The sequence below is a fragment of the Bombina bombina genome, chromosome 10 (genome assembly GCF_027579735.1).
Source record: "Bombina bombina isolate aBomBom1 chromosome 10, aBomBom1.pri, whole genome shotgun sequence".
Lineage (NCBI taxonomy): Eukaryota > Metazoa > Chordata > Amphibia > Anura > Bombinatoridae > Bombina > Bombina bombina.
Window position 1 is genome coordinate 195,872,472 of NC_069508.1, and position 25,817 is coordinate 195,898,288.

General features: G+C 37.0%; 1 protein-coding gene across 2 annotated transcripts in view; it reads left to right on the forward strand.

Annotated features, from left to right (window-relative positions):
- The window catches only part of PRKAA2 (protein kinase AMP-activated catalytic subunit alpha 2), a 75,811-nt gene that overhangs the window by 40,219 nt on the left and 9,775 nt on the right, over positions 1 to 25,817 (forward strand). For both annotated transcript variants that reach the window (XM_053693619.1, XM_053693620.1), the window contains 3 exons: positions 2,155 to 2,379; positions 18,536 to 19,040; positions 19,889 to 20,015. In XM_053693619.1, coding sequence (XP_053549594.1) covers positions 2,155 to 2,379; positions 18,536 to 19,040; positions 19,889 to 20,015 — 857 coding nt within the window. The remainder of the gene's footprint in view (positions 1 to 2,154; positions 2,380 to 18,535; positions 19,041 to 19,888; positions 20,016 to 25,817) is intronic.

The following is a 25,817-nucleotide window of genomic DNA, read 5'->3' on the forward strand; positions in this document are numbered from 1 at the left end:
AAGGATGAGCAGACATTCTCCCCTCTTCCCTGCATATGAATTGAACAAACAGGAGCAAGCTTGAATCTGTAGACATCAGTATACATCTAAACCTTTGGGGCTTGGTTAGGAGTCTGAAAATCAGCACAATATTATTTAACTATACATTGTTACAAAACTATACAAAACTATACATTGTTACAAAAACACTCCCAGATGGGCTATATAAATGGATCATCTACAAAACATTTATGCAAACAAAATGTAGTGTACAATGTCCGTTTAAACAGTTTACATCATGAGGGGTTTTAGCAACTCCAGATGCTGCCTTCCATAGAGCCCCTTTTAGTATCTCTGATGAGCAGTTTACAGATTTTAGGGAATGTGAGGTTCAGTCCCTTTTTATTGCTTTCACCGCTGAAGATGGGATTTTTATTTACGTTTTTGGTTATCATGTACTATCCAACACATCCATATCATCAAGGTTCAACTTATCCAGCTCCTAAAGATACACAACCTGTCAGTATTCTTATGTAACTTCAATATCTTTAGTGCATACATCTTGGTTGGAAAACATTGCCAGCCATCAATATTTCTTGTCACTCATCTTGAGATAGTTGAGTGCCAATATTGTGGTTGAGGATAAGGTTAACACTTTGGATGGCAGAAAGGTTATTGCCCTCTTTGGTATCAAGTGTTAAAGAGAGTTTGCACACATACCCTACCTCAACAATGCCTGGATGGGGTTTTATATATATATATTAGAGCAATACATTGCAGCTCTCTATGCCATTCAATAGTTAACAAGTTTTCTCCCCAGCATTATTTTTACAATCAGGATAATGTGGCCCAGGCAAAATTGCAGCAGTCATCTCTGAAGATCAGCTTATAATAAGGACCAATGCTACAGTTAAGGCAAGCCAGGCAATTGCCTGAGGGTGCAGCAGCACTCAGAGAAGAATATTCCTTGACAACTTTTCCAGATCACTAAGGTCTGTAGTCATTTCATTGTCTCCAAATCCTGTGTCTCCAAATCCTGTGTCACCGATACCATGGAGGAGTGCATGAACTCTAGTGAACTTTAGCACTGGCGATATTGGTGACACTGGAGAAGTTAGAGATGATAGAGAGGCAGTATGTAGAAAAAAACCCTGTAACCTCATGACCATAGGTGTGGGGTGCATGAGTGGATGGAATATATATACATGTAATTCATTCCTGAAATGAGGGAACTGACACATGATCATTATACAGTAAGAATAAGATATAGTTTGCCTGGAGGCAGGAAATGTTATATTCACCTGGGAAAATCCTTGCACCAGCTTTACTTATAGGTACCTATAGTGGTAAATCTTGGCACCCACTAATTCAAGTGAATTTATAAATTCAAAGTTTTGAAACAAACATAGGTCCGTCTTACTAAAGAACAATTTGGTCACATTCTCTAAGAATAGAGATGACTCTAAGTTTAGCTTGATCCAGTTAGACCTATTCACAAAATGTCTCATAGATCTGATTAAAGGGATATCATATAATAGTATTTTTCTTGTTGTGATAAAACAAGCCCTTAGCAATGAGTTATACCTAATAGAAATTATTGCAATATATATTATTTGTAATTTTAAAAAGAAACATGATTATCTTTTAGAAATGAGCCCTATTTATGAAGGAACCTGTCTTGTTATGAAAAAGGGATTCCTGCTCTCAAATTAAGAACGTAAAGGACCATTAAGTACTGGACAAGCACTTATAAATCTGTACCATTAACTTGTGTGCATGCTCAGCAGTAGCTGGTGTCTCATAAAGTGTGCATAAAAAAATAATGTGCACAATTTGATACTGGAAGTAAATTTCTCTTAAAAGGGCATACTATATGACTCATGAAAGTTTAATTTTGACTTTAGTGTTCCTTTAAGACTCAAAGTAGCAATTCTGCGTATTTAGACAAAATTCCTGGTTCAAAAACCAGCTTCTTTTGGGCAATGAGGATCTTTTGCTTGTTTCTTTTAAAGAAAGCAGAGTAGATGAAAGATGACACAATACAATCTGAATCTCCATGGAAATGTCACTGTAGTTATCTAAACCTTTGAAGATTATAATTATGGGCGACAGATGATGAATTTGTACGACTATAAGAGAAATATGACTCATACAGCAATTCTCCTCTTTGTCTAGGTTGTATGCAGGCCCTGAGGTGGACATCTGGAGCTGTGGCGTTATACTATATGCTCTCCTCTGCGGAACGCTTCCATTTGATGATGAGCATGTCCCAACTTTATTCAAAAAAATTAGAGGCGGAGTATTTTACATCCCAGAGTACCTGAACCGCTCCGTCGCTAAGCTGTTAATGCACATGCTTCAAGTAGACCCTCTTAAGCGAGCCACAATCAAGGATATGAGGTACGGAAATTACAGTTTTAGTTAACTTGATAAAGAATAATGGGCACTTATGCCAAAATTATTGTTCAGTTCAGCTTTCAACACCTTGCAACTCCAAACTTTTTGAAGTTTCAGATTCAAAACTATGTCTCCTTCCTTTTGGCAAGTTATGTTTGAAATCCAAAGCACAATGACTGAATAATGTGTACGACTTTCCTCTAACGAACATGCACACACACTTACTTTAGAAATTATTATTATTTTTACAGTTAATTATAATTTTGATATTTAGATTGCTCTAAAGATGAAGGAGATAAGAAATTAGGTACCAAGTAAATGGAAATACTGGCATATTAGGGCTATAGGATGATGTAGGATTGCTTTCTACTGTGCCTTTTCATGCCAGTCTGGGAGCACCATGTTTATTGCAAACAAGCTATTATAGTGGTATTTAATGTAATCACCTTTAAGGAAAATATTCCATACATGTTAAAGCTTCACTCTCCAAACAATATCTTTGCTTGACTGGGAAGAAATTGTGCTTTTTCTAATGTACAGTATTGTACAATTTTTGATTTTCAGTTTAGCGCATGTTTCTAGATAAATTTATAAGGAGTTTTGAAAGAAATTTCCAAACATCATTTATCAATTTATATACATGCTTGATATGATAAATTCAGTGCAGAATATGACTACACGTTTGTGCACTTCTAGTAAAACATGTCTATGTGTTTGTGCTTAGAACCACATTAAGACTCATTTTAATTTCATAAAAGCTTTGACTTTTCATGGGGAGACTTTTGGCTTATGAAGTGTCATGCTATTATTGTTTCCTGGCTTTAATATACAATGAGATTGTTGCTGTTGTGGTTTTTTCTTTCATAAAGGTGGTGAGAGTCCATGAGCCATTACTTTTGGGAATTCCACTCCTGGCCACCCAAATCAGTAATAAATTAATTTCACTTACTTAACATTTCCCTCATCTAACTCTGCATTAACATATTTCTCAATCTTGCAGACCTCACCTTGTGTTTCTCAACCTTCTAGATTGTAATTTCCCATGGGAATAGGACGCTCAATTCCTCCTGTATGTTTTTGTAATATTTTTGTCCGGTCTCTTACAAGTTTTATATCATTGGTTTATTTAAATGAATTGTACCCATGGACAGCGCTGCGGAATATGTTTATGCTTTATAAATAAAGTATAATAATAATAATAATAATAAAACAAAATAATTCCCTGTAATATTTCAAATAAACTTTAATTTATTGTACACCTACTCCACTCTGGCTGAATGATAAACAAGTCAGTCAGGAATGGGTGGTATAAGGGTAAAGCAAACACTCAGCATTTGTGCACACTTTATAAGAAGTTAAGTGGTCAACAGAAAATATTTGGTATATTAAGAGAATAGTATGTATATCAATCTTTATACAGCATAAGCTACAATTTATAAAACGTGTTTACATTTATATGTTGCTGGAACAATTTTAAATTATGATTTTCTCATATTATGTTTCTACTTTTTCTAATACTGCCCCACACAACAATTTTCAAATAACAAAGTCATTGTAGAGGCTGTTGCAGTTTACTCCCAGTAACACTGCACTTCCAACGTCAATATTCCCAAATGATAGGGTGATAAATAACAGAAAACAAAGTATCTATAATGTTACATGCAGATGGAATCCCCTAATCTGGTCAGTATAAATATGCCTTGTCTGAAAAAGATGATGGTTAAAAGTTTGTCTATAGTAGAGGTGGGTTCTACACTTTAATGTCTTAGTTTTTTTTTAGCAACCTTAGCTTGTACCCTATCAATGGCTGCACAGTGGAGATGGCAGAGGGTATCATATTTACTTAATCTTACTTTTCTTATTTATCATTCTCCTTGTCCTGCTGTATCATAGGATGTGTAAAAAAACTACCTTGTAAAGTTATGGCTGTTACTGCCTTTAAGAAGTAGGGATGCTACAGTAATAAATGTGCCACCTCCATAGTAACTGCAAAACAATTGTGTGTAAGAGAGTTTGTGTGCGTTAGTGATAATATGAGAGAGTGAGAAATAGGATGTGTGTGACAAAGTGAGAATATATGTGAGAGAAACTGTGTGACAGAGTGTTTAAAACATAATTTATGTAAGAACTTACCTGATAAATTCATTTCTTTCATATTGGCAAGAGTCCATGAGCTAGTGACGTATGGGATATACAATCCTACCAGGAGGGGCAAAGTTTCCCAAACCTCAACATGCCTATAAATACACCCCTCAGCACACCCACAATTCAGTTTTAACGAATAGCCAAGTAGTGGGGTGAGTAAAAAATAATACAAAAAGAGGAACTGGAAATATAATGGTGCTTTTTATACAAAAACCATAACCACCATTAAAAGGGCGGGCCTCATGGACTCCTGCCAATATGAAAGAAATTAATTTATCAGGTAAGTTTTTACATACATTATGTTTTCTTTCATGTAATTGGCAAGAGTCCATGAGCTAGTGACGTATGGGATAGAAATACCCAAGATGTGGGAGACCACTGAAGAGTCACTAGAAAGGGAGGGATAAAATAAAAACAGCTATTTCCACTGAAAAAAATTAAATCCACAAAAATAAGTCTTTCTTATAAAATTCAAGAAAAAAACTTAAATCATACGCAGAAGAATCAAACTGAGACAGTTGCCTGAAGAACTTTTCTACCAAAGACTGCTTCAGAAGAAGCAAATACATCAAACTGGTAAAATGTAGTAAATGTATGCAAAAAAAAAACAAGTTGCTGCTTTGCAAGTTTCATTCTTAAAAGTCCAAGAAGTGGCGACTGATCTAGTAGAATGAACTTTAGTTCTCTGAGGCGGAGACTGTCCCGCATCCAAATAAGCCTTGTGAATCAAAAGCTTTAACCAAGATGCCAAAGAAATGGCAGATGCTTTCTGACCTTTCCTAGGACCAGAAAAAAACAACAGACTAGAAGTCTTCCTGAAATCTTTAGTAGCTTTGACATAATATTTCAAAGCTCTTACAACATCCAAAGAATGTAAAGATCTTTCAAGAATATTCTTGGGACTATTGTCCTGTCTGATATTGTCTGTCTGAAAACGAATGAATGATTCTCTCTTTAATAGAGGCCAAGCCTGAAGAACCCTGAAAATAGCATGGAGTTCTAAAATATTGATTGGTAACCTTGCCTCTTGAGGATTACAAACTCCTTGTGCTATCAGAGACCCCCAGACAGCTTCCCAACCTTAGAGACTTGCATCTGTTGAAATCACAGTCCAGGCAGGATGAACAAAAGAGACCCCTTGAATAATCCAATGATGGTCTAACCACCAGGACAGAGAAAGTTGAATGGATACTGAATCTATCTGGAAACCTAAAAATGTGACCCTTGTCTGAGGAATCAAGGAATTCTTTGGCAAATTGATCCTCCAACCATGTCTTTGAAGAAACAACACAAGTTGATTCATGTGAGATTCTGCTAAATGAAAAGAGTGAGCCAGTACCAAGATATCGTCCAAATAAGGAAACACTGCAATACCCTGCTCTCTGATTACAGATAGAAGGGCACCGAGAACCTTCAAAAAGATTCTTGGAGCTGTTGCTAGGCCAAATGGAAGAGCAACAAATTGGTAATGCTTGTCTAGAAAAGAGAATCTCAGAAACCGATAGTGGTCTGGATGAATCAGAATATGAAGATACGTATCCTGTAAGTCTATTGAGAACATGTAATGACCTTGCTGAACAAAAGCCAGAATAGTCCTTATAGTCACCGTCTTGAAATTTGGAACCCTTACAAAATGATTCAAAAATGTCAGATTCAGAAGTGATCTGAAATAATTTTCCTTCTTCAGGACAATGAACAGATTTTAATAAAAACCCAGACCCTGTTCCAGAATTGGAACTGGTACAATTACTCCTGAAAGCTCTAGATCTGAAACACACTTCAGAAAAGCCTGAGCTTTCACAGGATTTGTTGGAATGTGAGAGCGAAAAAATCTTCTCACAGGAGGTCTTATTCTGAAACCAATTTGATAGCCCTGAGAGACAATATTCTGAATCCAATTATTCTGAATGGAACCTGTCCAAACATCTTTAAATCATTTTAATCTGCCCCCACCAGCAGAATTGGATTGAGGGCCGCGCCTTCATGCAGTCTTGGGGGCTGGCTTTGGTTTCTTGTAAGGCTTGGATTTATTCCAACTCGAGGATGGCTTCCAATTGGATCCAGAGTCTTTAGGGGAAGGAGTGGTTTTCTGTTCTCTATTCTGACGAAAGGAACAAAACCGATTAGAAGCTTTAGATTTGCCTTTAGACTTTTTATCTTGAGGCAAAAAAACTCCCTTCCTCCAGTAATAGTGGAAATAATAGAATCCAACTGGGAACCAAACAAATTATTACCCTGGAATGATAGAGATAATAACCTAGATTTAGATACCATGTCAGCATTCCATGATTTTAGCCATAAAGCTCTGCTAGCTAAAATAGTCAAAGACATAGATTTAACATTAATCTTGATGATATCAAAAATAGTATCACAGATAAAATGATTAGCATGTAGAAGCAAACGAACAATGCTATGCAAATCAGAGTCTTTTTCCTGTTGTGCTAAGCTATCTAACCTAAGAGTTGATGCAGCTGCAACATCAGCCAAAGAAATGGCAGGTCTGAGCATATAGCCAGAATACAAATAATCTCTCCTTAGATAAGATTCAATCTTTCTATCTAAAGGATCCTTAAAAGAAGTACTATCTTCCATAGGAATAGTAGTATGTTTAGCAAGAGTAGAAATAGCCCCATCAACCTTAGGGACTTTTTCCCAAAACTCTAATTTAGCCACTGGCAAAGGATACAACTTTTTAAACCTTGAAGAAGGAACAAAAGCACCACCAGGCTTAGACCATTCCTTAGCAATCACATGAGAAATAGCATCAGGAACAGGAAAAACCTCAGGAGGAAAAACCACAGGAAGTTTATAAACAGAATTTAAACGTTTACTGGATTTATTATCAAGAGGACCAGACTCCTCAATATCCAAAGTTATTAAGACTTCTTTTAACAAAGAACGAATATAGTCAATCTTAAAAAGATAAGATGATTTATCAGTGTCAATGTCTGAAGTAGGATCTTCTGAGTCAGAGAGAACCTCATCAGAGGAGGATATATCAGTATGTTGCTGGTCATTACAAATTTCATCAGTATTATGAGAAGTTTTAAAAGACCTTTTAAGTTTATTTGAAGGCGGTATAGCAGCCATAGCCTTTTGTAGCGCATCAGCAATATCATTTTTCATATCAACAGGGATATCATGTACTTTAGATGTTGAAGGAACAACAGATACTGTACTAGCACTAATGCAAACCTTTTCTGCATTCAAAAGCTTATCATGACAACTGTTATATACTACAGCTGGATATATAATCTCCACTAGCTTACAACAGATACACTTAGCGTTGATAGAACTGTTTTCCAAGAAAAACAAGTCAAATTGAAAAAAAGACTATACCCCAGGTAAGACAAACTTCCTAAACATGATTCCCATAACGAAACTGCTGGACTGCAAAGGGAAATACACATAGACCTGACTCATGGCAAATATAATTAAAATACATATATTTAAAACTTTATATCAATACATAAAGCGCCAAACCATAGCTGAGAGTGTCTTAAAATAATGATACATACTAACCGAAAGACACCCATCCACATATAGCAGATAGCCAAACCAATACTGAAAGCTATCAGCAGAGGTAATGGTATATAAAAGTATATCGTCAATCTGAAAAGGGAGGTAGGAGATGAATCCCTATGACCGATAACAGAGAACCCTTGAAAAGATTTCCCGTGAGGAAAACCATAAAATCAAACAGGCGATACTCTCTTCACATCCCTCTGAAAAACACTGTACTCTGAGAGGAATTGGGCTTCAGAATGCTTAGAAGCACTTATCACAGAAGAAATCATAAAAATTTAAAGGGACAGTAAACACCTTGTAGTTATACAACCTCTCTTATATATTGGTGTAGAATAACATACCAGCCAAGTCTAAACTGTTTTTTAAAAACAAATTAACAAAATTATTAGCTACAATTTTTTCAATAAAGAAACACTGCCATTATTTGCATTATTGAGTTATTTGGCATTTGTTATGTACTAAGACTAAATAGGAAAAGATATATAGCAGGGTTAATTTCCAGCTCTGACAATGACAAATTTGTTAGAGCTAAATCACATAAAAAAGGGGCAAAATAAATAATGATAGTATGTTGCAAAAGATGTTTCAAGGTGATATGAGTACTTTACTTTTTGTAACTCCACTTGACAACTGGGGATCATCTTTTTGTAGTAAAATTAATAAATAAACCATTTGGTTAGGGAAGTGTCCTGCTATACATTTACCCCTCAAAATGTTTTGACTCCCACAAATCCTGTTGCTGTACTGACAAGCTTATTCTGCGTATGCTAAACTACACCCCTAATTTGGCCTCATATATTAGAATAAAAACTGAGAATTTTGTACACCAGGATAAATAAATAAGAAAATAAATACATTTTAATGGGTCAGTTAGTCAGAAAACAAGGATTGTTTACTTTAAAAAGATATTAAGCAATGTTTGTATTTTGTGCAAAAATTGTGCTGTGTCCTACGCTCCCGATACTAAAAAGCAAAATCAGCAGCCTATCGGCTAGATTTAGAGTTTGGCGTTAGCCATCAAAACCAGCGTTAGAGGCTCCTAACGCTGGTTTTGGGCTACCGCTGGTATTTAGAGTCAGTCAGGAAAGGGTCTAACGCTCACTTTCCAGCCGCGACTTTTCCATACCGCAGATCCCCTTACGTCAATTGCGTATCCTATCTTTTCAATGGGATCTTCCTAACGCCGGTATTTAGAGTCGTGGCTGAAGTGAGCGTTAGAACTCTAACAACAAAACTCCAGCCGCAGAAAAAAGTCAGTAATTAAGAGCTTTCTGGGCTAACACCGGTTTATAAAGCTCTTAACTACTGTGCTCTAAAGTACACTAACACCCATAAACTACCTATGTACCCCTAAACCAAGGCCCCCCCACATCGCTGCCACTCTAATAATTTTTTTAACCCCTAATCTGCCGACCGCACACCGCCGCAACCTATGTTATCCCTATGTACCCCTAATCTGCTGCCACTAACACCACCGACCCCTATATTATATTTATTAACCCCAAATCTGCCCCCCCAACATCGCTGCCACCTACCTAAATTATTAACCCCTAATCTGCCGACCGGACCTCACCGCTACTATAATAAAGTTATTAACCCTATAATAAATAGTATTAACCTCTAATCTTCCCTCCCTAACATCGCCGACACCTAACTTCAAGTATTAACCCCTAATCTGCCGACCAGACCTCACCGCTACTCTAATAAAGTTTTTAAACCCTAAAGCTAATTCTAACCCTAACCCTAACACCCCCCTAAATATATAATTTAAATCTAACTAAATAAATTAACTCTTATTAAATAAATTATTCCTAATTAAAGCTAAATACTTACCTGTAAAATAAACCCTAATATAGCTACAATATAAATTATAATTATATTGTAGCTATTTTAGGATTAATATTTATTTTACAGGCAACTTTGTATTTATTTTAACCAGGTACAATAGCTATTAAATAGTTAAGAACTATTTAATAGCTACCAAGTTAAAATAATTACAAAATTATCTGTAAAATAAATCCTAAACTAAGTTACAAATAAACCTAACACTACACTCTCAATAAATTACTTAAATAAAATACCTACAATTATCTACAATTAAACCCAACACTACACTATCAATAAATTAATTAAATACAATACCTACAAATAAATACAATTAAATAAACTAACTAAAGTACAAAAAATAAAAAAGAACTAAGTTGCAAAAAATAAAAAAATATTTACAAACATTAGAAAAAAATTACAACAATTTTAAACTAATTACACCTACTCTAAGCCCCCTAATAAAATAACAAAGCCCCCCAAAATAAAAAAATGCCCTACCCTATTCTAAAATTAAAATAGAAAAGCTCTTTTACCTTACCAGCCCTTAAAAGGGCCCTTTGCGGGGCATGCCCCAAAGAATTCAGCTCTTTTGCCTGTAAAAAAAAACATACAATACCCCCTCCAACATTACAACCCACCACCCACATACCCCTAATCTAACCCAAACCCCCCTTAAATAAACCTAACACTAAGCCCCTGAAGATCTCCCTACCTTGTCTTCACCACACCGGGTCCCGATCTGTCCAGAAGAGCCTCCAAAATCTTCATCCAAGCCCAAGCGGGGGCTGAAGAGTGACGTCCATCCTCCGGCTGAAGTCTGGATCCAAGCGGCGGCTAAAGAATTCCATCTTCGGGCAGAAGTCTTCATCCTATCCGGGCAGAAGAATCGATCCGGACCGGCAAACATCTTCATCCAAGCCGCATCTTCTATGTTCTTCCATCTGATCGGAACAGCCAATAGAATGCATGCTCAATCTGATTGGCTGATCGTGATCAGCCAATCGGATTGAACTTGAATCTGATTGGCTGATTCTATCAGCCAATCAGAATTTTCCTACCTTAATTCCGATTGGCTGATAGAATCCTATCAGCCAATCGGAATTCGAGGGACGCCATCTTGGATGACATCCCTTAAAGGAACCTTCATTCGTCGTCTAGTCGTCGGAAGAAGAGGATGGATCCGCGCTGGATGTCTTCAAGATGGAGCCGGTCGTCATCGGATGGAAGAACATAGAAGATGCGGCTTGGATGAAGATTTTTGCCGGTCCGGATCGACTCTTCTGTCCGGATAGGATGAAGACTTCTGCCCGAAGATGGAATTCTTTAGCCGCCGCTTGGATCCAGGCTTCAGCCGGAGGATGGATGTCACTCTTCAGCCCCTGCTTGGGCTTGGATGAAGATTTCGGAGGCTCTTCTGGACAGATCGGGAACCGGTGTGGTGAAGACAAGGTAGGGAGATCTTCAGGGGCTTAGTGTTAGGTTTATTTAAGGGGGGTTTGGATTAGATTAGGGGTATGTGGGTAGTGGGTTGTAATGTGGGGGGGGGGTATTGTATGGGTTTCTTTTACAGGCAAAAGAGCTGAATTCTTTGGGGCATGCCCCGCAAAGGGCCCTTTTAAGGGCTGGTAAGGTAAAAGAGCTTTTCTATTTTAATTTTAGAATAGGGTAGGGCATTTTTTTCTTTTGGGGGGCTTTGTTATTTTATTAGGGGGCTTAGAGTAGGTGTAATTAGTTTAAAATTGTTGTAATATTTTTCTAATGTTTGTAAATATTTTTTTATTTTTTGTAACTTAGTTCTTTTTTATTTTTTGTACTTTAGTTAGTTTATTTAATTGTATTTATTTGTAGGTATTGTATTTAATTAATTTATTGATAGTGTAGTTTTAGGTTTAATTGTAGATAATTGTAGGTATTTTATTTAAGTAATTTATTGATAGTATAGTGTTAGGTTTATTTGTAACTTAGGTTAGGATTTATTTTACAGGTAATTTTGTAATTATTTTAACTAGGTAGCTATTAAATAGTTATTAACTATTTAATAGCTATTGTACCTGGTTAAAATAAATATTAATCCTAAAATAGCTACAATATAATTATAATTTATATTGTAGCTATATTAGGATTTATTTTACAGGTAAGTATTTAGCTTTAAATAGGAATAATTTATTTAATAAGAGTTAATTTATTTCATTAGATTTAAATTATATTTAACTTAGGGGGGTGTTAGTGTTAGGTTTAGACTTAGCTTTAGGGGTTAATACATTTATTATAGTAGCAGTGAAGTCCGGTCGGCAGATTAGGGGTTAATTATTGTAGGTAGCTGGCGGCGACGTTGTGGGGGGCAGATTAGGGGTTAATAAATATAATATAGGGGTCGGTGGTGTTAGGGGCAGCAGATTAGGGGTTCATAGGGATAACGTAGGTTGCAGCGGTGTACAGAGTGGCAGATTAGGGGTTAAAAAAAAATGCAGGTGTCAGCGATAGCGGGGGCGGCAGATTAGGGGTTAATAAGTGTAAGGTTAGGGGTGTTTAGACTCGGGGTACATGTTAGGTGCAGACATAGGAAGTGTTTCCCCATAGGAAACAATGGGGCTGCGTTAGGAGCTGAACGCTGCTTTTTTGCAGGTGTTTGGGTTTTTTTCAGCTCAAACGGCCCCATTGTTTCCTATGGGGGAATCGTGCACGAGCACGTTTTTGAAGCTGGCCGCGTCCCTAAGCACTGCTGGTATTTAGAGTTGCAGTGGCGGTAAATATGCTATACGCTCCCTTTTTGGGACCTAACGCAGCCCTTCTGTGAACTCTAACTACCAGCAGTATTTAAAAGGTGCGGGCGAAAAAAAGCATGCATAGCTAACGCACCCCTTTGGCCGCAGAACTCTAAATCTAGCCGTATTTTTTCCCAAAATGCTACAAGGTTCCCAAACCAGCTTTTGCATCATCTGCAGGTTATATAATTTGCTTTTTAACCTAACTGTACAACCTAAAGTACAATTTTACACACATGCAAGAGATGCTTAATGTCCGTTTAGCAACCCTTAAAATAGATTCAAATTTAGATTAGTCTAAATAACTAATAAAAAAAACATAAAACCGCTCTTTACAAAAAATACCATAATCTGATTCTAAATTCTTTGCAAAAGTCAACCATATTTTTTGCCCCATAAATGAACTTCAGTAATGAGAAAAAGGTGGGATATTTTTTTTACAGTTTAAAAAGACCTATTTAGGGTCTATTAATCTGTTTTATTACATTATGCACTCAACGTAACTATAGAAAAAATTACAGGGACATGGAACAAGGCATTTAGATAATTTACCACATCCTGAATGAGATGTTCTTGCCTTGCCAACATTAAAAACATACATTTTTGTAAAATCTTATAAGCATTCAGCTGTAAAAGCAAGCTGACCTTTCCCTAGTACAAACAAATTTGCCATGGACCTGTTACAAATCCACTTATTTTCTACAGAATTATGTCTGTCAATTGCCTTGTTTAGTTTAAGAAAATGTACATATTAGAAAAAAGAAAAAGTATATTGCAAATTAATTTTAAAAATTGATCATAGCTCTCTAGTGCCACCATGCAGTGAGATATACAGCTCTAAATTTAATTCTATACAACTCTAAATGTATTTTTTCATAAATTTAAACTATTAAACTGTGTCACACACAACTGTTAATAAAGGATACATGTTATGCAAACCACACACAGATTAACTGGCTGAGTGGATTACTTACTATGACACTTGACACATTTTAGATTGCAATGTTCATTTAACTATTGAAAATGAAATGGTTATTGCAATATACATGACTTATTCTGCTATAAAGCTTGTGCTTATCGAATACAGAATCAGCTACATTATCTTTCTTTATTGTCGCCAATCAGGACAAACTGTTAGTAGATTTGTGCACTGCTGTAAGCACTGTTTTGTAAACGATGCTGGGTCAGGCAATTTGTGGCATACTTAAAGTGATGGTAAACTCTCCCCTTTTTAAAATCAGATCTGGAATGTAAGTGCTATTTTAGATGGAGTTGTATTCATCATGTGCAATGAAGATGTGCTATAACTTAGTTATTAATATAGATATGAAATTCAAATACCCCACGTTACACCACCCACTTCAAAAGTCAATTTTCCTGTCAGCTAAATGATTGAATTACTCTCCAATCAATGCTCTAGCTACAACAAAAGTGCCATATGGGGAGAGCGCTGATTGGACAACAATTCAATCTGTTAGCTCACAGAAAATTTTACTTTTGAAGTGGGCGGAGGAGCATGCAGTAATTGAATTTCATATCTATATTAAAAAGCATGTTATACTGCATCTTCATTACAGCTAATGAATTAAACTTCATCTAAAATAGCGCTTACATTCCAGATCTGATTTTAAAAAGGGGAGAGTTTACCATCACTTTAATGGGTCACATTAGTGGACAAATGACATGCTCTATTGACTTCTATGGGGGAATAGGTTATTGCATGCACAATATTGTAAGTTCAGATTTTTATGCTCGTCGGGTTAGCGCTCAAGCAAAAACTGTTTACTTTCAACTTGTAATACGAGCGCAACTCGATGCAAGCAAAAACTTAAAGGGACACTGAACCCAAATTTTTTCTTTTGTGATTCAGACAGAGCATGCAATTTTGAGTAACTTTCTCATTTACTCCTATTATCACATTTTCTTCATTCTCTTGGTATCTTTATTTGAAAAGCAAGAATGTAAGTTTAGATGCCAGCCCATTTTTCGTGAGTAACCTGGGTTGTTCTTGCTAATTGGTGGATAAATTCACCCACGAATAAACAAGTGCTGTCCAGAGTACTGAACCAATAATTGGCTGGCTCCTTAGCTTAGATGCCTTCCTTTTCAAATAAAGATAGCAAGAGAACAAAGTAAAATTAATAATAGGAGTAAAATAGAAAGTTGCTTAAAATCGCTGTTCTATCTAAATCATGGAAGAAAACAATTTGGGTTCAGTGTCCCTTTAATTCTAGTGCAGTTAAAGGGACAGTTCACACAAATATTTTCTCCCCTTTAAATTGTTCCCAATTATTCATTTTACCTGCAGGAGTGTATTGAATTGTTTACAAGTAGCTCCTTTACCCCTATTTTGGCATTTGAAATAGCTGATTTAGCTTATGGAATCCAAACCTATACTGAAAGTTTCTATACTGGAGTCTCAGCTATTGAATAGCCTAAGTAAACAAAGCCAGCAGAAGAGATTACACTCTCACTGGAGGGCATGATAGTTAAATAATAAAATGATAATTTTCCATTGTTCTCTCTATGTATTGAGCTTTAGTTTTCCAGACAAATATAAGATAAGGGAGCAAGTGTGTGTACACAAAGTGATAACATAATGAGATCTGATATTACCTGAAGCTCAACCCATTTCGGTAGGCTGTGGTTTAATAGCACAAAACCAGCTACTTCATATACACAAATAAACCTGAAAATGCAACTTCTCATACATTTTATGCAATGCAGCTGGTATAACAAGTCACTGAAAATACATTCATATAAAAACAATTTTACAGTGTACTGTCCCTTTAATGCTCGAGTGTTAAATAATGTTCCACTTGTAATCTGGCCCTTTCCGTTTTATATCACTTTAGGCTGTAAACTATATTAACAGCAATTCTTACTGACAATAATGAGATAAAGGAAAGACCTTTGTCTGCCTTGGTTATTGCTTGTTCGGTGTTTAGCTTGGTCAATTCTTCTATAATACTTGTTGTATAAGTTCTTTCAGTTATAAAGTTTTTGTTTAGAAGTTGCTACCATTTTATGCCTTTAATCAGCTTCCTTAAAGGGATATTAAACAGTAAATACGCACTAGACATAATGATGTAGTCAAAGTAAAGATTAGCCTTAGAATATTATGTAGATGTATTGTTTACAGTTATATTAAGCGAAAAAATATAGAGGTTTAGTTTCTATAAAGTAATGTGCACTGCCCTGTTTGAACTAGTTTTCTATTTATCTCTGTTTGTGCAATAAAATCTGTGCAGAAACCCTTCTTTTATGGCCTATTTTAATATTTGTGCTAATTGTCTTTGGCAGGCGGAACAGATAAGGGGCAATTTAGGTTAAAGGATTACTTTCTGTTATAATTTTTAAGCTAAACAACTAACATATTAAAGTTAATAAACATTAATTAAAACCTACTGACCTATATTTTCTCCAAAACGAAGTTTCATAACGTTCTAAAAGTTATATCTTTTATTCGCCGATGATGTCACGTTATCCTGCCCACTATTTTCAGCACTGCGTGTTCAAAATACTTAAACCAATAACTTTGTGTTTAAAGCGCCATTTTGAAACCTAGGTATTGTAAACGGATTGGTACCGAGCAAAGGATACCCACGGAGTGGGTTTGGAAAACAATTAAATTTGCAGACAAGATTTCTGATATACGGTAGAGATATGTTAATGAAATGCTATTGATAAAAAGCATATTTGGGGTAGTTAGTTAGTAACAGGGATAGAAAATATTTACTTACAGTGGCCCTTTAATACATGGCATCATCCATTACTTTATAGAGACTCAGTGAAATGTAAAAAAAAATTCAGAGTTAAAATTACAGAAAAGTGGAACAAAATATTAAGGAAAGTATAATGCAAAGTTTCTCAGCAACACATAATAAAACATTTTGTATTATATTCTCATACTATTTAATATCCCTTTAACAATTCTTGTTCCCATATGCTGTGAAAGTGATGCAATATTGATATAACAAAAAATCTGATTAGAAAATATCACTTAAACATCTCTAAAGCTATCTTACCTCAAACGTGCCCCAAAACTGGAATATGGTGTGCAGGAATCTGAATCCTTATACAACAATTGCTTAATCAGTGCAGGAACTCATTTATATCTGCTTCCAAACTGGCCACAGCAGAGCTAATATGAAAAATATACAGGAGGCTTTTCAAATTGTACTAATACAATGAACAGTTGGAATTGCCACTAAAAGGGACATTAAAGGCATAGCATATATCAGTGATTAAGTTGATCATTGCAAACGAAAGTTTTTAAAGTAATTTACCACTGACAGTATATCACAATTTACAAGGTTTTGCAAATCAAGTGTAGTTCAGGAATACACCTCTTGAAACGCATTGGTGGAATCAACATGATTTCATGAAAACCCTGGTGGAATCCATATTCACTGCCACCTTTGCTGTGGCAAATTAAGGACAGATGTAAATGAGCTTGTGGCCCCTATTTAACAAAGGTCTGTCAGACCTGATCCGACAGTGCGGATCAGGTCCGACAGAGCTCGCTGAATGTGGAGAGCAATACGCTCTCCATATTCTGCATTGCACCAGCAGCTCTTGTGAGCTGCTGGTGCAACGCCGCCCCCTGCAGATTTGCGGCTAATCAGCAGACCGGCAGGGAGGTGTCAATCAACCTGATTGTACTCGATCGGGTTGAATTGCGGCGATGTTATGGAGCAGCGGTCTTTAGACCAATGCTTCATAACTGGTGTATATGGCGAGTTTGCACGCTCGCCAGGAAACATCCGGAGCTTGATAAATGGGCCCCTGTATCTGAGCTAACCAATCACTGTGTAGAATATTGCAGGCTTAGGTTAAAGTCACTGTGCTGAAGTGTGATGAAGGTACTCCAGCGTCTCTAGAGGTAATGGTATAAGTGCACATTTTAGAGGTATTTTACTGCAAAATGGTATAAATTTGGTTTATCTATTTTTGTGTGCAGATCTTTGTAATGAATAATTGCTGATCTAAACTAAGCATGTTATAAAAATAACTTGAAAGGAGCATGAAACCCTAAACATTTCATGATTCAGATAGAGCAATTTTAAACACATTTCTAATATACTTCTATTATTACATTTTCTTTATTCCCTTGGTATAATTTGTTGAAAACGTTCGAGTGTGTCTGCAGTATTATATGGCAGCAGTTTTGCAAGAATGTTACCCATTTGTAAGAGCACTATAGGGCAGCACTATAAGAATGTTACCCATTTGTAAGAGCACTAGAGGGCAACACTATAAAAATGTTAGCCATTTGTAAGAGCACTAGAGGGCAGCACTATAAGAATGTTAGCCATTTGTAAGAGCACTAGAGGGCAGCACTATAAGAATGTTACCCATTTGTAAGAGCACTAGAGGGCAACACTATAAGAATGTTACCCATTTGTAAGAGCACTAGAGGTCAACACTATAAGAATGTTAGCCATTTGTAAGAGCACTAGAGGGCAGCACTATAAGAATGTTACCCATTTGTAAGAGCACTAGAGGGCAACACTATAAGAATGTTACCCATTTGTAAGAGCACTAGAGGGCAACACTATTTCCTGCCATGCAGTGCTGCAGATGCTAAATACGTATCTCTTCAAAAAAGAATTCCATGGGAACGAAGCAATTTGATAACAGATAAATTGGAAACTTTTTAAAAATTGTATGCTCTGTCTGAATCACAAAATATATTTTTTTTAATTTAATTTCCCTTTAATATCCCTTTTAATATTATTAGTAGGGAGATAGTAGTCTTTGTGTTGTAAAAGAAGGGGCATGTGGGAGAGGGCAATGCCCTTATATATACTCTGAAATAATAAAAAAATGTTGGTTTCGCTAACCATCTCCGTTTTAAGATAGTTTAATAGATATGCTATTCTTTTTCACAGAGAACACGATTGGTTTAAACAAGATTTGCCAAGCTACTTGTTTCCTGAAGATCCCTCGTATGATGCCAACGTAATTGATGATGAAGCAGTGAAGGAAGTTTGTGAGAAATTTGAATGTTTGGAGTCAGAGGTCATGAACAGCCTGTATAGCGGTGACCCTCAGGACCAGCTAGCTGTGGCATATCATCTTATTATAGACAATCGCCGAATAATGAACCAAGCCAGTGAGTTCTACCTCGCCTCTAGTCCACCATCCACCTCATTTATGGATGAAAGTTCTCTCCATTTCCCACCTGGTGTCAAACCTCACCCTGAACGGATGCCACCATTAGTGGCAGACAGCCCCAAAGCAAGATGTTCCTTGGATGCCTTGAACACCACCAAGCCTAAACCCTTAGCTGTGAAAAAAGCAAAGTGGCACCTGGGGATTCGTAGCCAGAGTAAACCTTATGATATTATGGCTGAAGTATACCGGGCTATGAAGCAGCTTGATTTTGAATGGAAGGTGAGAGTTGTTTTTATCAACGGAGAAAAAAAAGAAATTTGTTTTTATTTTATTTCTTTATTTTTATGCTACTGAGGATTGTCACTGTCCACAAATAAAGCAGTGGGAGCCGCCATATTGTAAACTAGGTTTTCCCCTTATCTCTTCTGCAGATATAAAACAGGCAATAAAAGAGAGTGTGCAAACAAGGCTGTGTTAAAACACTGATAATTATTTTAACAATTCTGTATTCCACACAGCCTTTTTTGCTTAGACTCTTTAATTGCTTGCTTTATATCTAGTTGTCTTCAGCAGAAGAGATAGATAAGAGAAAAACTCAGATTCCAACATGGCAGCACCCATTACTTTATAGACACTATCTAAACCTTTGTGTTCAATATGTTAAGAACTAATTTAATTTAAAAAAAAATACATCTACTGATAATAGAAATATCTGAATCATGAAAGAAACATTTGGCGTTTCAAGTCAAGAGAATATTTTCAAAACAAGAGAAAATATGCGATTCAGGGTCTTGTATGTTATCATCAATAGACACCGCTGTGTGTTCTGACGTTTCTTGCACGTTCTCACCTTGATGTGACACTAAATATGTTTATAGATTTCCTTACACACAGAATTTAGTTAGGCCCCTATCCTTACTGCTAATCTCTAGAGAGAAATCATATCTTTAAGCAATCTATTCTGCTTGACTTGTCAAGAGTCTAAAAGGCAGAGGCAAGAAAACATTTAAACAAATGCAGGATGTTTTTTTTTTAAATTTATTTTATTTTGAAGCACTTTTTTTATGCCACAGGGCTCTATTCTTTACCTGACTGCATTTTATTCTGACAGAATATTTCCTTTGCAGGCGGTCAACCCTTATCATCTGCGAGTTCGAAGAAAGAATCCAGTTACTGGTAACTATGTGAAAATGAGCCTGCAGCTGTATCAGGTGGATAATCGCAGTTATCTTTTGGACTTTAAAAGCCTTGATGGTAAGGAATTGAGTGTCATGTTATCAGCTGAGAGGACATAAGAAAGACAAATGAGATTTAGATTCATTACGTTTGTGCTGCATAGTACATTGTGATGCCCAGGGCTAACCAACCCTGCACCAGTCACTTGTTTGGCGCAGAAAGGGTTAACGGGCTCTTTTCAACTTAACCAATTTGTCACAGTCTAGCCACTACAGGCAAGCTTGTGACTTAGTGCAGTGGGTGTAAGGGTTAACAAACACTCGTAGGGGCATATTTATTAATGTGCTAGCAGACATGATACCAAATAGCGTATCATTTCCGCCACACATCGATAAACATTGATAAATGCTGACAGCATGCGCTGTCTGCATTTATCATTGCACCAGCAGTTCTTGTGAACTGCTGGTGCAATGCCACCCCCTGCAGATTTGTGGCCGCTAGCAGGGGGTGTTAATCAACCCGATCATTTTCAATCGGGTTGATTTCTGTCCGCCGCCTCAGAGCAGACGAACAAGTTATGGAGCAGTGGTCTTTAGACCTCTGCTTCATAACTGCTGTTTCTGGCAAGCCTGAAGGCTCGCCGGAAACAATGGGCATCAAGCTCCATAACGGAGCTTGATAAATATGCCCCTTAGTCTGTTCTAGAAAAACTATTTCAAAAAACATAATTTATGTAAGAACCTACCTGATAAATTAATTTCTTTCATATTGGCAAGAGTCCATGAGCTAGTGACGTATGGGATATACAATCCTACCAGGAGGGGTAAAGTTTCCCAAACCTCAAAATGCCTATAAATACACCACCCACCATACCCACAATTCAGTTTAACGAATAGCCAAGAAGTTGGGTGATAAGAAAGTAGCGAAAGCATCAGCAAGGAATTGGAATAATTGTGCTTTATACAAAAAAATCATAACCACCACAAAAAGGGTGGGTCTCATGGACTCTTGCTAATATGAAAGAAATGAATTTATCAGGTAAGTTCTTACATAAATTATGTTTTCTTTCATGTAATTGGCAAGAGTCCATGAGCTAGTGACATATGGGATAGCAGATACCCAAGATGTGGAACTTCCACGCAAGAGTCACTAGAGAGGGAGGGATAAAAATAAAGACAGCCAATTCCGCTGAAAAAAGAATCCACAACCCAAATCAAAAAGTTTTAATCTTATAATGAAAAAAACTGAAATTATAAGCAGAAGAATCAAACTGAAACAGCTGCCTGAAGAACTTTTCTACCAAAAACTGCTTCTGAAGAAGAGAAAAACAGCAAAATGGTAGAATTTAGTAAAAGTATACAAAGAATACCAAGTTGCTGCTTTGCAAAACTGATCAACAGAAGCTTCATTCTTAAAAGCCCAGGAAGTAGAAACTGACCTGGTAGAATGAGCCGTAATCCTCTGAGGCGGTGATTTACCCGACTCCAAATAAGCATGATGAATCAAAAGCTTTAACCAAGAAGCCAAAGAAATGGCAGAAGCTTTCTGACCTTTCCTAGAACCAGAAATGATAACAAATAGACTAGAAGTCTTTCTGAAATCTTTAGTAGCTTCAATATAATATTTCAAAGCTCTTACCACATCCAAAGAATGCAAAGATCTTTCCAAAGAATTCTTAGGATTAGGACACAACGAAGGGACAACAATTTCTCTACTAATGTTGTTGGAATTCACAACCTTAGGTAAAAATTTAAATGAAGTCCTCAAAACTGCCTTATCCTGATGAAAAATCAGAAAAGTAGACTCACAAGAAAGAGCAGATAATTCAGAAACTCTTCTAGCAGAAGAGATAGCCAAAAGAAACAACACTTTCCAAGAAAGTAATTTAATGTCCAGAGAATGCATAGGCTCAAACGGAGGAGCCTGTAAAGCTCTCAAAACCAAATTAAGACTCCAAGGAGGAGAGATTGACTTAATGACAGGCTTGATACGAACCAAAGCCTGTACAAAACAATGAATGTCAGGAAGATTAGCAATTTTTCTGTGAAACAGAACAGAAAGAGCAGAGATTTGTCCTTTCAAGGAACTTGCAGACAAACCCTTATCCAAACCAACCTGAAGAAACTGTAAAATTCTAGGAATTCTAAAATAATGCCAAGAGAACTTATGAGAAGAACACCATGAAATGTAAGTCTTCCAAACTCGGTAATAAATCTTTCTAGATACAGAGTTACGAGCCTGCAACATAGTATTGATCACTGAGTCAGAGAAACCTCTATGACTAAGCACTAAGCGTTCAATCTCCATAGCTTCAAATTTAATGATTTGGGATCCTGAAGGAAAAACGGGCCCTGAGATAAAAGGTCTGGCCTTAACGGAAGTGGCCAAGGTTGGCAACTGGACATCCGAACAAGATCTGCATACCAAAACCTGTGTGGCCATGCTGGAGCCACCAGCAGTACAAACGAATGCTCCATTATGATTTTGGAAATCACTCTTGGAAGAAGAACTAGAGGCGGAAAGATATAAGCAGGATGATAATTCCAAGGAAGTGACAACGCATCCACTGCTTCCGCCTGAGGGCAGGTACCTGGGAAGTTTCCTGTTTAGATGAGAAGCCATCAGATCTATTTCTGGAAGCCCCCATATCCAAACAATCTGAAGAAACACATCTGGATGAAGAGACCATTCTCCTGGATGTAAAGTTTGGCGACTGAGATAATCTGCTTCCCAATTATCTATACCTGGGATATGGACCGCAGAGATTAGACAGGAGCTGGATTCTGCCCATGCAAGTATCCAAGATACTTCTTTCATAGCTTGAGAACTGTGAGTCCCACCTTGATGATTGACATACGCCACGGTTGTGACATTGTCTGTCTGAAAACAAATAAATGGTTCTCTCTTCAGAAGAGGCCAGAACTGAAGAGCTCTGAAAATCGCACTGAGTTCCAAAATATTGATTGGTAATCTCGTCTCTTGAGATTTCCAAACTCCCTGCGCTGTCAGAGATCCCCAGACAGCTCCCCAAACTGAAAGACTCGCATCTGTTGAAATCACAGTCCAGGTTGGACGAAGAAAAGAGGCCCCCTGAACCAAACGGTGGTGATCTAACCACAACGTCAGAGATAGTTGAGTATTGGGATTTAAGGATATAAATTGTGATATCTTTGTATAATCCCTGCACCATGGGTTCAGCATACAAAGCTGAAGAGGTCTCATGTGAAAACGAGCAAAGGGGATCGCGTCCAATGCTGCAGTCATGAGACCTAAAACCTCCATGCACATAGCTACTGAAGGGAATGACTGAGACTGAAGCTGAAACCAATTTCAGATGTCTTTTGTCTGTTAGAGGGTGAGAGACAAAGTCATGGATACTGAATCTATTTGGAATCCTAAAAAGGTTACCCTTGTCTGAGGAATCAAGGAACTTTTTGGTAAATTGACCCTCCAACCATGTTTTTGAAGAAACAACACAAGTTGAATCGTGTGAGATTCTGCAGAATGTAAAGACTGAGCAAGTACCAAGATATCGTCCAAATAAGGAAACACCGCAATACCCCGCTCTCTGATTACAGAGAGAAGGGCACCGAGAACCTTTGAGAAGATCCTTGGAGCTGTTGCTAGGCCAAAAGGAAGAGCAACAAATTGGTAATGCTTGTCTAGAAAAGAGAATCTCAGGAACTGATAGTGATCTGGATGAATTGGAATATGAAGATAAGCATCCTGTAAGTCTATTGTGGACATATAATGCCCTTGCAGAACAAAAGGCAGAATAGCCCTTATAGTCACCATTTTGAATGTTGGTATTCTTCAAAATTTTTAGATCCAGAACTGGTCTGAAAGAATTCTCTTTCTTTGGTACAATGAACAGATTGGAATAAAACCCCAGACCCCGTTCCAGATATGGAACTGGCACAATTACCCCAGATGACTCCAGGTCTGAAACACACTTCAGGAAAGCCTGAGCCTTTACTGGGTTCACTGGAATGCATGAGAGAAAGAAACTTCTCACAGGCGGTCTTACCTTGAAACCTATTCTGTACCCATGAGAAACAATGTTCTGAATCCAATGATTTTGAATTGAATTGATCCAAACATCTTTGAAAAATCGTAGTCTGCCCCCTACCAGCTGTGCTGGAATGAGGGCCGCACCTTCATGCAGACTTGGGGGCTGGTTTTGATTTTCTAAAAGGCTTGGATTTATTCCAGACTGGAGAAGGCTTCCAATTGGAAACCGTTCCTTTAGGGGAAGGGTCAGGCTTCTGTTCCTTATTCTGACGAAAGGAACGATAACGGTTAGCAGCCCTAAATTTACCCTTAGATTTTTTATCCTGAGGCAAAAAAGCTCCCTTCCCCCCAGTGACAGTTGAATCCAACTGAGAACCAAACAATTTATTATCTTGGAAAGAAATAGATAGCATATCCGCATTCCAAGATTTAAGCCATAAAGCCCTTCTAGCTAAAATAGCTAAAGACATATACCTGACATCAATTCTAATGATATCAAAAATGGCATCACAAATGAAATTATTAGCATGTTGAAGTAGCTTAACAATGCTATCACATTATGATCTGGTACTTGTTGCGCTAAAGCCTCCAACCAAAAAGTTGAAGCCGCAGCAACATCAGCCAAAAGAAATAGCAGGCCTAAGAAGATGACCTGAACATAAATAAGCCTTCCTTAGATAAGATTCAAGCTTCCTGTCTAAAGAATCTTTAAAAGAAGTACTATCTGCCGTAGGAATAGTAGTACGTTTAGCAAGAGTAGAGATAGCCCCATTAACTTTGGGGATTTTTTGCCAAAACTCCAATCTATCAAACGACAAAGGGTACAGTCTCTTAAACCTTAAAGAAGGAGTAAATGAAGTACCCAAACTCTTCCATTCCCTAGAAATTACATCTGAAATAGCATCAGGAACTGGAAAAACCTCTGGAATAACTACATGAGGTTTAAAAAACGAATTTAAATGTTTACTGGTTTTAATATCAAGAGGACTAGTCTCCTCCATATCTAATGCAATCAACACTTCTTTTAATAAAGAACGAATAAACTCCATTTTAAATAAATATGAAGATTTGTCAGTGTCAATATCTGAGGCAGAATCTTCTGAACCAGATAGATCCTCATCAGAGATAGATAAATCAGAATGCTGGCGGTCATTTAAAAATTCATCTAATTTATGAGAAGTTTTAAAAGACCTTTTACGTTTATTAGAAGGAGGTATAACAGACAGGGCCTTCTGAATAGAATTATAAACAAATTCTCTCACATTAACAGGAATATCCTGAACATTAGATGTTGAAGGAACAACAACAGGTAATGGACTACTACTAATGGAAATATTGTCTGCTTTTTAAAGTTTATCATGACAACTAACACAAACTACAGCCGGAGGAACAGTTACCACAAGTTTACAACAAATGCACTTAGCTTTGGTAGAACCGACATCAGGCAGCAGCATTCCAGAAGTAGATTCTGATACGGGGTCAGACTGAGACATCTTGCAATATGTAATAGAAAAAACAACATATAAAGCAAAATTATCAAATTCCTTAAATGACAGTTTCAGGAATGGGAAAAAAATGCAAACAGAATAAGCCTCTGGAAACCAGAAGCAAAAAAGAAACAAAGACTTAAATAATGTAAAAAAAAACTGGCGACAAGTATGACGCCCACAATTGACACATTTTTTGGCGCCAAAAACATCTGCAACAAACACGTGCGTCATAGATGACGCAACTACGTGAAAACTCTCAGCGCCAACTAAGACGGCGGAAATGACATCAACAAACGTAATTCTTGCACCAAAAAAGTCTTGCTCCAAGAATGACGCAATAAATTATAGCATTTTTTGCTCCCGTGAGCCTAACAGCCCG